General features: G+C 37.4%; 1 protein-coding gene across 1 annotated transcript in view; it reads left to right on the forward strand.

Moving 5' to 3' along the window:
- The window catches only part of LOC106133652 (low-density lipoprotein receptor-related protein 2), a 272030-nt gene that overhangs the window by 228728 nt on the left and 29169 nt on the right, over positions 1–14133 (forward strand). The window contains exons 4-8 of the mRNA XM_060946700.1: positions 7125–7230; positions 8439–8605; positions 9080–9337; positions 12433–12836; positions 13094–13363. Of these exons, the coding sequence (XP_060802683.1) occupies positions 7125–7230; positions 8439–8605; positions 9080–9337; positions 12433–12836; positions 13094–13363 (1205 nt within the window). The remainder of the gene's footprint in view (positions 1–7124; positions 7231–8438; positions 8606–9079; positions 9338–12432; positions 12837–13093; positions 13364–14133) is intronic.

Genomic DNA, 14133 nt, shown 5'->3' on the forward strand with positions numbered 1-14133 from the left:
AGGCAGAGACTACCTCTTTCCACTTGCCACGATATCTGCACACTTCCTTCGCTTCATCCACATTCATAACTCTCTTCATGCGTGCTCGGCGGTTACATAATATACATATAATCACTTCTATATCCCTTGCGGGGCAGACGCAGCCAGCAGTCATCAAAAGATTGAAAGCCACCTTCAGCTGTTTGGCTTAATGATAGAATTGAGCTTCAAATAGTGACAGGTTGTTAGCCCATCGCTTAGTAGAGAAATCCCAAGTTTGTAAACCTATCCCGTAGTCGCCTTTTACGACATCCATGGGGAGGAAATGAAGTGGTCCTATTCTTAATTCTATTGGTGCCTGAAACCACACGGCATGGCGGTAAACATAATCATAAAATAATTTCGACTCATCCAAAAAGTTTACAAGGCGCAGGTGAAATAAAAACGGCCCTAAGGGGGGATATATCATTTAGATTGATGGTCGAACTCCTGCAGCTCACGAGAAATGGATTGAAAGCGAGATTTAAGGTTTTAAATGCCGTGTGGTTCCCGGCACCAATAAAAAAAAGAGGACACAGAGCTGTGAACTTGTCGGACTGAATTTGTTGAAATGAATACTATAATGCAGAGCGGTTTTCGCCACTTTAGAATAGGACCACTCCATCTCGTTCCCACGGATGTCGTAAAAGGCGACTAAGGGATAGGGTATTAAATTTGGGCGTCTTCTTTTAGGCGATGGGCTAGCAACCTAAAATACGTGAATGAATGTAAAACTAATGATTTCAATACAACGAATATTTCGTTAAATTGTCCGTATGTAGGTAGGGATGTAGAACAGATGTAGAACAGTAGTACGCTTTGTCTGTGACACCGGGTTCGAATCCCGGCCAGGGCATGATGAGAAAAGAACTTTTTCTGATTGGCCTGGGTCTTTGATGATTATCTATAAAAGTATTTATTATAAAATATAGTATCGTTGAGTTAGTATCTCGTAACATAAGTCTCGAACTTACTTCGAGGCTAACTCGATCTGTGTAATTTGTCCAAAAAAAAAAATTTATCGCATGTGCCAGTCGCTTCATCACACAGATGTGAATAAAAACAGCACATCAGCGATACTGCACCAAACAAAAACGCAATTTACACGCCGAACTCACTCCATGCCACACCATCCCAGTTGGACCTCTAGACAGTTAGACAAACTATACTGGGAGGAGATCTAGTTAGGTTGGCCGGTAGATTTCGTTTACCAGACCTCTCTTGAAAGAAATAGGACGTTATTTCGAGCCCTGTTTATTTAAATACATACATACATACATATAATCACGTCTATATCCCTTGCGGGTTAGACAGAGCCAAGAGTCTTGAAAATTCTGAAAGGCCACGTTCAGCTGATAGAATTAAGATTCAAATAGTGACAGGTTGCTAGTCCGTCGCCTAAAAGAAGAATCTCAAGTTTAAAAGCCTATCCCTTAGTCGCCTTTTACGACATCCATGGGAAAGAGATGTAGTGCTCCTATTCTTTTTTCTATTTGGTGCCGGGAACCACACGGCACAATTAGAAGAACATACTGATATATGTATGTAGAAACTAAATTTCAAATGCAAAAGGTTGTTCATGGCAACCAAACTTCGCAACCGGTTGAGAAAAAGACATTTCAATTCCTTATCGGCAACTAGTTACGAATAAGGATTTTTTTTTCTTTGTAAGCAACTAGTTGCCAACCAAGAAAATTTTTATCGACCATGGCAACTGAGTTTCTCAACCAGTTGTGAAAAATGATTTAAAATTCTTTCTTGACAACAAGTTGCGTCAAAAATAATGGGAAGTAATGGGTTGACAATCTTTGCGGTCAATCCGTACTTATATTAAATCCTATTTCTAGAATTACTGGCCAGGATTATTTTTCCTTTTAATTGATATATGTCAATTAAATAATATGTCATTAATTTTCCCTGTCAAGTCAGTACACATATTTTGTCGCGAACTAGCCTCGCTTGAAAAAAAACGAATTTTATTTCATTGTGATGTCTACTTCAAACATATATCCAAATTCCTCTACAGTAGAATATATAACTACAAGAAGAGGAGGTGTATCAATATTACATGAAGGACGCCGTTATCATCGTAAAAAAATATATAAAAATGGAGACTCATTTTATAAATGCTATGTTAAAAATGGATGCAGAGGTAATTTAACCATAAATGCACGAAATGAAATAATTAAAATAACAAAGGAACATGACGCAGACTGTGAAGCTGATATTGGAAAAAATTTAATTTTGAAAAAGATGGACGACTTGAAGCAAAGGAGCAGTTGTAATTTTATATCGATTCAAAAACAGTATGAGGATGTTGTCAAAGGACTCAAAAACGACGGTTTTCAATTTATAAATAAAATACCACAGTTTAATAACATAAAGACGGGATTATATAATGAAAGAAACAAAGTTTTGGGCGTTGCAAAGTCACGTTTTAATAATTGTCATGATTTTATTGTACCCACTAAATATAAAAATTTTTGTGTTGCTGACTACGTGGATGACGATAAACGAATCATCGTGTTCTGTTCTAATGAAAACAGAAAGGAGATGAATAAGTATCATCATTTTTACGCTGACGGCACTTTTAAGTGTTGTCCGAAAGGATTTTATCAACTATATTCAATACATGGATACAATAAGAATAACAATTCAGTAGCTCCTTTAATTTTTGCTCTGCTGCCGGATAAAAAAACAGAAACATACAAAGTTTTGTTCAGCCTAATCAAGACAAGCATCGGTTGGAACCCCCAAAAAATAACCCTTGATTTCGAAGTGGCAGCAATAAATGCAATTAAAAAAGTATTTCCAAAAATTATATTCAAAGGCTGCTACTTTCATTTTAATCGTTGCTTATGGAAAAAAGCAAAAGCTTTAAATGTCAAATTAAGAACCGAAAAGAGGCATGTTGCACGGTGCGTTGGTTTAGCTCGTCTTCCTGTTCAATACATAGAAAAAGGATATGAATATGTTATGAGCAAAAACCCTAGAAATCCATCTGACGGGTTGCAAAAATTTAATAAATACTTTAATAAACAATGGATAAAGAAAAATGAAATGATGATGTCTTGCTCTTGTGGTAACGAAAATATAAGAACTAATAATAGCCTTGAAGGATGGCATGCGAAAATTAATAGATATATTGGAAGAAAATATCCAACGTTGCCACAATTATTGGATATTCTGTCAACAGAATATAAATCTTATGATTTAAATATTAAAAGTAAAAAGAATAAAGAGTATAAGGCAATTGACGAGGAGATTGACCAGGCGTTGAGTGAATTAGTAGAAAAAAAGATATCTGTTGGTCACTGTTTGGAGATTATTAGCCCTTTTGCAATTTCGTTTTAGCGGTTTAAGTCACTCAGTTAATATAAATAAATGAACACTATTAAAATATATTTGTTTTAATATAACAGGGACAATAACCGCCTCCGTGGTGTAGGTAGTGGTTTGAGCGTTCACGAAGTCACGGGCTACAGCTAGTACGAAATCTATGTACTTATTGATCAGTGTTTGTATTCGATGAGGACATTACTACATTGTTGCGTAAGAAGAAATTAAATTCTTATACTGCAACTAGTGTTTTTGAGAAATTCCTTGTTGGCAACTAGTTGCTTATAAAGAAAAAAAAATCTTTATTCATAACTGGTTGCCGACAAAGAATGAAAATGTCTTTTTCTCAACTGGTTGCGAAGTTTGGTTGCCATGACGGCCGAAAGGGTTTTTTTTTACTCCCTATCTATTTACTTAAGGCGAAGTTGTTGCGGCTTAAAATAATAAGGTCGCTCCATATCGAGAATTTGCATTTAATTTTACTAGGAAATCAGCTGCGGTCTTTATCAAAGCGGATGAAACCAAGGCATGCTTTATATCACATTTTTAATTAACTTTTCTTGGAGTAAAAGATACATTATTGGTGATTGAATTTGTATCATTCAATTGTGTCATGTTTCACGTGTTAATTTATATTAAAATTATCTTTTTCTTTGTGCCGTGTGGTTCCCGGCACCAATAGAATAGGATCACTCCATCTCTCTTCCATGGATGTCGTAAAAGGCGACTGAGGGGTAGGCTTATAAACTTGGGATTCTTCTTTAACGCGATGGGCTAGCAACCTGTCACTATTTGAATCTCAATTCTATCTTAAAGCCAAACAGCTGAATGTGGCCTGATAGTTTTTTCAAGACTGTTGGCTCTGTCTTCCCCGAAAGGGCAATGGACTTGATTAAACGTATGTATGTATGTATGTATGTATGTATGTAAGAATTTCCCCAACACTAAGAATAACAACAGTAAAACATCACGTGATAGAAACCCACCAATTAGTTATCTGTGCGCAATTCCCATAGTTAAAAAAAAAAAGAAGAAAAATCTTCCCGCCTTTTTTTGAACGTTAATCCGAATACACATCCTTTTTATCGAGTCCAGAGTTTTATTTCGTCGAAAATTATAAATCAGGACTAGTTGTCCTCATCACCCGCTGTAAATCAAACCGCTGTCTTACCACCGGGTGAAGTTTTGCGGGAATGTTAGGTAATATGGCTGGGAAGTGTTTGGGGAACCTAAATATTTATGAATGCGAATGGTTGTAACAACTTTCGCGTTTATCATACTCGTTTGGAAGGCGTCGAATCGTGCATGTAATTTCTTTTATCATAAAGTCCTCCCTTGGTCTTCACATGTCTCTTTTTCCTGGACAGAGACTCTCTGGTAATGTGTGAAGACGGGCATCGCTTTAGAGCCGCTAGACAGGATCTGTCCTGAACGGAGAAGTTCGCGTATAAATGCCGTGGCAGTATTTTATGTGACAGCCATGGAAGGGTTATAAATTTATATCGTAATAATAATAAAAAAAAATCTATCTAATCCATTACACTACATTATATTATATATTACACATTTTGATTTTAAATTTTTACCAGCAAATGTCATTTACGTTTAATTATTAGGTAATCCGTGTGGTTCCCGGCACCAATACAAAAAAGAATAGGACCACTCCATCTCTTTCCCATGAATATCGTAAAAGGCGACTAAGGGATAGGCTCACAAACTTGGGATTCTTTTTTAGGCGATGGACTAGCAACCTGTCACTATTTGAATCTCAATTCTATCATTAAGCCAAATAGGTAGCTGAACGTGGCCATTCAGTCTTTTCAAGACTGTTGGCTCTGTCTACCTCGCAAGGGTTGTAGACGTGACCATATGTATGTATGTATGTGTATTAACCTTAATTTTAGTGTGTCTGCTTGAAAAGAAATATATAATTGTTTTTCTTATATATTTCTACTAGGTACCACTTTTTTTAATTTACCCTTCTCAGTGTTCTTTTCCATTACAGCTTTACGGAATTCATTATGCTACATTATTGTAAGATAATTAATTCCAAGAAAAATGTCAAAGCTGGATTATTTTAATGCTCAAATGTACTTATTTAATTTTACTTTGATACATTGGATAATGTACATGCTGAAAAAGAACTGCCCTTGTAGCACTGCACGCGCGACGCCTTTTTTATCGCGCGAGTTTATCGCACTGTTTGTTTTTTATTATGACGTGTAATGAGACAGTCATAGTTTAACGCTCGTCGTGCGTGCCATTATACGGGGACTTTGATTAATTTTAAATTTGCATTGACAATTTTCAATCAGTCAATCAACATCTATACTATAAAGCTGAAGAGTTTGTTTGTTTGAACGCGCTAATCTCAGGAACTACAGGTTCGAAATAAAAAAAAATTGGGTTGAATAGACCATTTATCGAGGAAGGCTTTAGGCTATATAACATCACGCTGCAACTATTAGAAGCGAAGAAATAATGCCTATTTCTCTAAGCTCCATAAGCTTGTCTATATTCGTGAAATTTTTAATACATAAAATCACGCTTCTTTCTCAAAGGCAGAGACTATATCTCTTCCACTTGCCACAGTTTTTCGCTTTATCCACGTTCATAACTTCGGCCGGCTTCGAATTCCTGTCAGGGCATGATGAGAAACGAACTTTCTCTGATTGGGCTGGGTCTTGGATGTTTATCTATATAAGTATTTATTAAAAAAATATGGTATCGTTGTGTTAGTATCTCGTTACACAAGTTTCGAACTTACTTCGAGGCTTACTCAATTTGTGTAATTTGTCCCGTATATATTTATTTATTTATATTTATAACTCTGTTCATGCAAGCTCGACTCGGCTCTTGACCTGAGCTTTTGTCAGAACGATTTTGAACGAATCATTTTTTTTAATCAGTTCTTTACAAGTTACCAGAACTTATATATTCCCGTGGTTCTTTTTTTTCGCTCGCCGTTCCGTGAAAAAGTGTTTAGCTTCACAAAAGCCTTACAAACAGACCGGCTTGAGGCCACTCCACTCTCAAAGGCGCCCTCTATCGGGGATTTTACATAACTTTGTATGAAAATCACATTATCCCGACCGCTCTGAAAACAGCCTTTTTGCATGCTCTAGCTGTAGGGTTGAGAGAATGCTGTAAGTGTATAATAAAAAAGAGTGCTTTTAATTTTTTTGAACATACTCGTACAACCATATATACAAGAATTTTATGACGAAATGTTTTATAATTTTCTTTTTCATTTTTTATGTTATTTCTCTATATAAGACGCTATTATTAAGAGCGGAAGACAATGCTGTAATTGAAAAAAAAAAAACAAAATGACACGTTATTTTTTGTAAATGAAATTATTTTATTTATAATAATTCCACTTACCTAATGAACATACCTGTTCATTGACAATAAGGCATCTTAAAACATCTGAAAAACACGCTTTTTATGCTTTTTATTAAAGTCATAAGTATCTATATGATCAATCACAGTGATTAGTCATAATCATGTCTATATCCCTTGCAGGGTAGATAGTGCTTGCAGTCTTAAAAATACTGCAAAGCCACGTTCAGCTGTATGGCTTTATGACGGAATTGACATTCAAATAGTGACAGGTTGCTAGCACATCGCCTTCAAGAAGAAACCCCAAGTGTATAAGCCTTGCTTTACTCGCCTTTTACGTCATCCATTTGAACATATACAGTGAAGCTATTCTAAACAATACAGCTACTTAGCTATATTGACTTTTGTTATTTTTTTATTTGCAGTATATCGCAACTGCCAGCCAGATGACTTCCAGTGCGGGGTGGAGGGAGCCAGCTCGGCCAAGTCAGCCCAGGGGCCCTGTATACCGAAACAGAAGAGATGTGACGGGTAAGTTATGAGTGGGTTCCGGGTTCGAACCGTTTGGTTTTATGAAAAATGTGTACCTAATTACTTCAAAGTAATCGTACATACATACATATGGTCACGTCTATATCTCTAGCGGGGTAGACAGAGCCACCAGCCTTGAAAAGACTGATAGGCCACGCTCAACTGTTTGGCTTAGTGATAGAATTGTGATTCAAATAGTGACAGGTTGCTAGCCCATCGCCTGAAAGAGGAATCCCAAGTTTATAAGCCTATCCCTTAGTCGCCTTTTACGACGTGGGATAGACATGGAGTAGTCCTATTCTTTTTTGTAATGGTGCCGGGAACCACACGGCACACAGTAATCGTAAAAGTAGTTAATGAATTTAAAGTGCAAAGGAAACTTAAGAAAACGTCTTTTTTTTTGGAGCAGATTCCCTTCAAAATAAAACTTTAGTTAGTTTTCTTAGCAAAGAGGTTAGCTTTAATGAAATAAAAATGCGTACTGGCCGGTTATAAAAGAAATAATTTCATTTATTTTCAATTGGGTACTTACTTTTTGGCGGGAATTTAAATTCTATTTTTTTTTTCTTGTAAGTAATTGATTTTCAACCGAAACTTTAATTGTTTTTATTGAACATTAGAAATAGATTTTTTTCAAAATAGGAAACAAGATAACACTTTGTTAATTAAATTGCGGACGAATGCACATTGTCCTTACATTAAAAAAAATATGTTAATTTTAAACTGTTAGTCAAATAAAGATTGGTGTCATTCAAACTGTTAATCAAATAAAGATTGGTGTCATTCAAGATGCCCTGTGGTTCCCGGCACCTATAGAAAAAAGAAACCACTGCATATCTTTCCCATGGATGTCGTAAAAGGCGACTAACGGACAGACTTATAAATTTAGGATTCTTCTTTTTCGACAGGCTAGCAACCTGTCACTATTTGAAGCTCAATTCTATTATTAAGCCAAACAGCTGAACGTAGCCTATCATCTTTTTAAGATTGTTGGCTCCGTCTACCCCGCAAGGGATATAGACATGATTATATGTGTGTATGTATGTATGCCATTCAATATTAAGCTAATATATAATTAAGAAGATACTCTTAGCAATTAAGTACAGGGTAGGCAATTTTCAGGTCACCCAAACACATTTAGTAGTACAATGTCCATCAGTCACTCAAAAATTGTTTGAAATTATATCGTTTGATATTTTTCCCAACAGTTATCTGGACTGCAGAACGGGTAAAGACGAGCAAGACTGCCCAGGGGAAGTGTCGCCGTGTCGACTGGACCAGTTCCGATGTGCGACCGGCAACCGCTGCGTAGACGCATCGGCCAAGTGCGATCATAAGAACGACTGCGGTGACAACTCCGATGAACAGAATTGCAGTGAGTTTTTTTTTAGATGGATGAGACGGTTGTAATCAAATGATTGTTGGGATAGATGGATGTAATGGATAAGAACATTATGATAAGGATTGATAAGATAGATGTATGAGATTGATGTTTTTATGCGATTGGCTAGCAACCTGTCAGTATTTGAATCTCAATTCTATCATTAAGCCAAACAGCTGAACGTGGACTGTCAGATTTTCAAGACTGTTAGCCCCGTCTACCCCGTCATGACTTATATGTATGTATGAAATGTATTGATGAACTTTTTCCTTCTATATGACTTACAAGATGAATAGATGAAAAAATAAGAATAATGAAATGGATTGATCAAACAGATTGATATGAAAGATTGACGCAATGGATGGATAGAATGGATTGATGGATGTTATAAAGCACATAGATGGAATAGATACAATTATATTAACAAATTGACGGCATCGTTGTTACAAACTGACATTTTCTCTCCAGACTTCCCTCCATGCCACATCGCCACACAATTCCGCTGCAGCAACTCACTCTGCATACCTCTGACATACCACTGTGATGGTTACAAGGACTGCTCGGACGGCACCGATGAAGCCAACTGCACGGCTATAGCCTGCCCCGACAACAAGTACTTGTGTCCCAAGGGGGGTCCCGGGGGAGCCCATAAGTGCATTTCGAGGTCACAGCTGTGCGATGGCAAGAAGGATTGTGAGGATAACGCTGATGAGGAGACCGCTTGCTGTGAGTAGTTTTTGTAGATAATTAAGTAGGTTTATTTGGGCTTGGGGATGAAAAAATAATAAATAAATATATACGGGACAAATTACACAGATTGAGTTAGCCTCGAAGTAAGTTCGAGACTTGTGTTACGAGATACTAACTCAACGATACTATATCCTAACTAATATTATAAATGCGAAAGTAAGTTTGTTTGTTTGTTTGTTTGTTTTCTTTTCACGTAATATCTACACAACCAATCATCTTGAAATTTCGGATATATATAGTCCAAAGTATGGAGAAGGACATAGGGTACCTTTCATTCTGAAAAAAACTATCGTTCCCGTGGGATTAGGGAAAAACCTGTGCTCTCTTACATAGGTGGCGCTAAATGCGCGGAGGGAATTTTGAATCAATGGAGATACAATTTGGCAGAATGTCAGATTATGACTTGGAGACGTCTGCTTAGAATTTATAACTTTGCAACATAATCACTAGATGGCGCTAAATGCGCGGAGTGAATTTTGAATCAATGGAGATATTGGTAGAATGTCAGAGACTTGGAGGCGTCTGCTAAGAATTTATAACTTTGTAACATAATCACTAGATGGCGCCTGCTTTACGACGATTACAGCAGACACATACAGATATTAGTTTTAATGACCACGTTTATAATAAAGCACTGATTAAAATTGAAAACAAGGTTATAGCAATGTCGGGAAAGAAACTACAAGATTTTGGAATGGTAAGCCCACAAAGAGTATGTGAAAATGACTTAGACGACGATATAGTTCGGGAATTAAACTATGATATTACAGTAATACAACAGCAAGTCAACGAGCCAGTCCCTCAACTATTTCCAGAACAGAGTCAAATTTATCAACGAGTGTTAAATCAAATCGAATCAGGAAATGGTGCAATCATTTTTCTCGATGCTCCAGGAGGCACTGGAAAAACCTTTTTATTAAATCTTTTATTAGCGTCCATTAGAAAAGACCAAAAAAATTGCTGTTGCTGTTGCTTCTTCTGGCATCGCCACCACATTACTTAATGGCGGCCGCACTGCACATTCTGTATTAAAATTGTCTTTAAATCTTGCAAAAAAGCTGTAGAGGCCTTAAACAGGACTCTTCAGGATTTGAGAAACAGTACAGATATTATGGAAAGAATGGTAGTTTTGCTTGCAGGTGACTTTAGGCAGACTTTGCCAGTGATCACAGACAAAGGGGTACACCGGCAGACGGAATCAAAGCCTGTCTAAAATCGTCCAGATTATGGCCAGCAGTTAAAAAATTTAGTCTTACAACGAATATGAGAGTACACTTCTATAATGACGCAGATGCGAGACATTATGCAGATAATCTAATAAAAATTGGCGATGGACTCAGGCATACAGACAGTGAAGATTACATTTCGCTCACTCAGGATTTCTGCTGTTTGCTAGAAAATGTGGAGAGCTCATTGCCAAAATTTATCCGGATCTGCAACAGAGTTAACTTGACGATGCCTGGCTATGTGCAAAAAAATATTCTTGCGCCAACAAACGACACTGAGAACATAGTCAATGTCAATATTTTAAATAAGATTCAAAGTGAATAAAAACTTTATTTGTCCATTGACACAATCATCGACCCAGAACAGAGCACTTCGTACCCAGCTGAGTTTTTGAACTCGCTTGAACTTTCAGGTGTTCCATCGCATAAGATAAAGTTAAAGGTAGGTGTACCTATCATGCTGATGCGAAATTTAGATGCTCCCCGTTTATGCAATGGAACTAGGCTTAGGGTAACTAGGGCAAAATATAATTGGCGCCACTATTTTAACAGGTAAAGAGGAAAGTGTAATGATTTCTGGAATTCCAAAAATCCCCACTGATTTGCATTTTAAATTTAAATAAAGGGTACAGTTTCCCATAAAGCTTAGTTTCGCCATAACCATTAACCAAAGCACAGCAAACATTGCAAGTTGCGGGAGTGCATCTGGAAAAGTCATGATTTTCCCATGGACAGCTATATGTAGCCTGTTCGCGTGTATTCAGTCCACAAAATTTGTTTATTTTGGCACCAAATGGAAGAACAAACAATGTTGTGTATAGCAGCGTACTAAAATAATTCTCAATTTACATACATACATATGGTCACGTCTATATCCCTTGCGGGGTAGACAGTGCCAACAGTCTTGAAAAGACTGAATGGCCACGATCAGCTATTTGGCTTAATGATAGAATTGAGATTCAAATAGTGACAGGTTGCTAGCCCATCGCCTAAAAAAGAATCCCAAGTTTATAAGCCTATCCCTTAGTCGCCTTAGTCGACATCCATAGGAAAGAGATGGAGTGGTCCTATTCTTTTTTGTATTGGTGCCGGGAACCACACGGAACAACCAATTTTATACTCTCATAACAAATTATCCCAATCCCATTCTAATATGGAGAAAAAACTGTTTCCATGGGATGCCACGCGGGCGAAGCCGCGGGTAAAAGCTAGTTTTATAATAAATACTTATACAGATAAACATCCAAGACCCAGGCCAATCAGAAAAATTTCTTTTCTCATCATGCCCTGGCCGGGATTCGAACCCGGGACCTCCGGTGACACAGACAAGCGTACTACCGCTGCGCCACAGAGGCCGTCAAATGATGGTTTTGTAAATTGTTGTTCTTATGTTTCTTGAATAGTTAGTTGTACAATATGCTGATTAAATAACAATAATTAGAATTAATATTAAATTATCAATAGATAAATTTCATTATGGTCAAAAACAAAAGAAGTTTCAATGGTAATTTTTTCCATACTACACTTCTTTTATTAGCAATTTTCTATAAGATAACTTAACAGTTGGTAATAGATTTATATCACGATTAAAGAGACTGCAATGAAATAAATAAAATTAAATAAGAAGCTATCTAAAATCCATGATTTATTTTAAAGTACTTCTCAATAAAACAACCTTTAAATACAGAATAGAGTTATGACTGTGGATGAAGCGAAAATAGTATGCAGAGATCGTGGCAAGTGGAAAGATGTAGTCTCTGCCTACCTCTCCAGAAAAAAGGCGTGATATATGTTTGTATATATGTAAGAAACACACAAACAAACTAACACAATCTCTCTTTGCAGCAACAACAACATGCCCAGCTCTAGAATGCGAATACAAATGCGTTGCTTCCCCATCGGGCGGCGCGTGCGCATGTCCTGCCGGTTTAACACTATCTTCTGACAACCGTACGTGCGTTGACCGCGACGAGTGCAAAGAGTGGGGTTATTGCCATCAGCTGTGTGTCAACACTCCAGGATCGTATAAATGCGCGTGCGCACCCGGTTATTCTTTGGTCGGAGGTCAGAAATGTGCCGCGAGCGCATCGGCAGCCCCTGCTTTGGCATTGGCTCATGAAAAAGCGGTGTTGAGGATGGATTTGCACGGAAGAGCAGTCACGCCTTTAGCTAATGCAACATCTGCGGCTGGATTGGATTACCATTACAAGAGGAATTTGCTGTTCTGGTCTGATCTGAAAACTAGAAAGGTGAGTTTAATGCTTTGAAGTTTAAGTTATCAGATAAAAGGTTTGTGATCTTAACCTTATAACCTTGGGACCAACACAGAAGTATATTCGTAAAAAAAAATCATACGGCAAAGTACACACAAACATGCAAAAAACATTGAGACGAATTGAGAAAGTCATACAATTTAACATGTTGAAAAAAAAAGATAGACTTATCGATTTAGTAATCCCTTTTCTAACGACAATATGACCAATCATTTCTTATCTTTCATCCCCAGATCCACTCACAACAGCTTACTGTACCGGCCGGGGTGTCAAGTTACGGTGGTCACGACATCTCAGTCGCCGGCTCCTGGGCCCCCGTAGCCCTGGCCGTGGACTGGGTTGGAGATAAGCTGTACGTAGCTGATGCTGTGGGGCAGAAGATTGATGTATTCGAACTGGACGGAAGGTGGCACGCGGTCGTTCTGGGCTCGAACCTGACGAACCCTGCTGATATTGCACTAGACCCCACGCTCGGATTCATGTTTGTTGCTGATAGCAGTCAGGTAAGATTTTATCAGGAAGGAGAAGTCTCAATACTCTCATTAATATGACTGCAGCCTACTCTAAATCCTTTACAGTTCAGGCCGTTCGTCTGTGGAATGCTTTACCCATTGACATACGCACCTCACAAACAATAGGTACATTTTATCAGGAAGGAGAAGTCTCAATGCACCCATTAATATGACTGCAGCCTACTCTAAATCCTTTACAGTTCAGGCCGTTCGTCTGTGGAATGCTTTACCCATTGACATACGCACCTCACTAACAATAGGTACCTTTAGAACGAACTTGAAGAAGTACTATCTCTCTTCTTAACTTTATTCATGGTGATATTCATTTTAATCAATCTATTTTTATATAGGTATGTATATTATTATGTATTTATTTATTTTGTGTAATATTATGTATGTAGTCTGTGTAAGTTTATATTTATAGTTTATGTATGTGTGTAGTTTATTTATTATACACTAACTAACATATCTTAAGTATGCTGCCCACCCGGTTCCAGGATTTTACCTTTCACTACCCAAAGGTTGGCTGGAAGAGATTGCTTAGCGATAAGTCCGCCTTTGCTCAACATATTCATAATGTATGTTTTACTACGTTTGTATTTTTTTTATGGCCAATAAAGATAATTTGTATTGTAAGTCTTGGTTGACTTAAGAGCAAAAAAGACCAATCCAGCTCTTTGGTAGATGTCATACTGAAGCACTAAATACTGGTGAATCAAAACTTTGATCAGTCTCAGTAGGCGATCATAAAACCTTTGCTG

The sequence above is a fragment of the Amyelois transitella genome, chromosome 11 (genome assembly GCF_032362555.1).
Source record: "Amyelois transitella isolate CPQ chromosome 11, ilAmyTran1.1, whole genome shotgun sequence".
Classification (NCBI taxonomy): Eukaryota; Metazoa; Arthropoda; class Insecta; order Lepidoptera; family Pyralidae; genus Amyelois; species Amyelois transitella.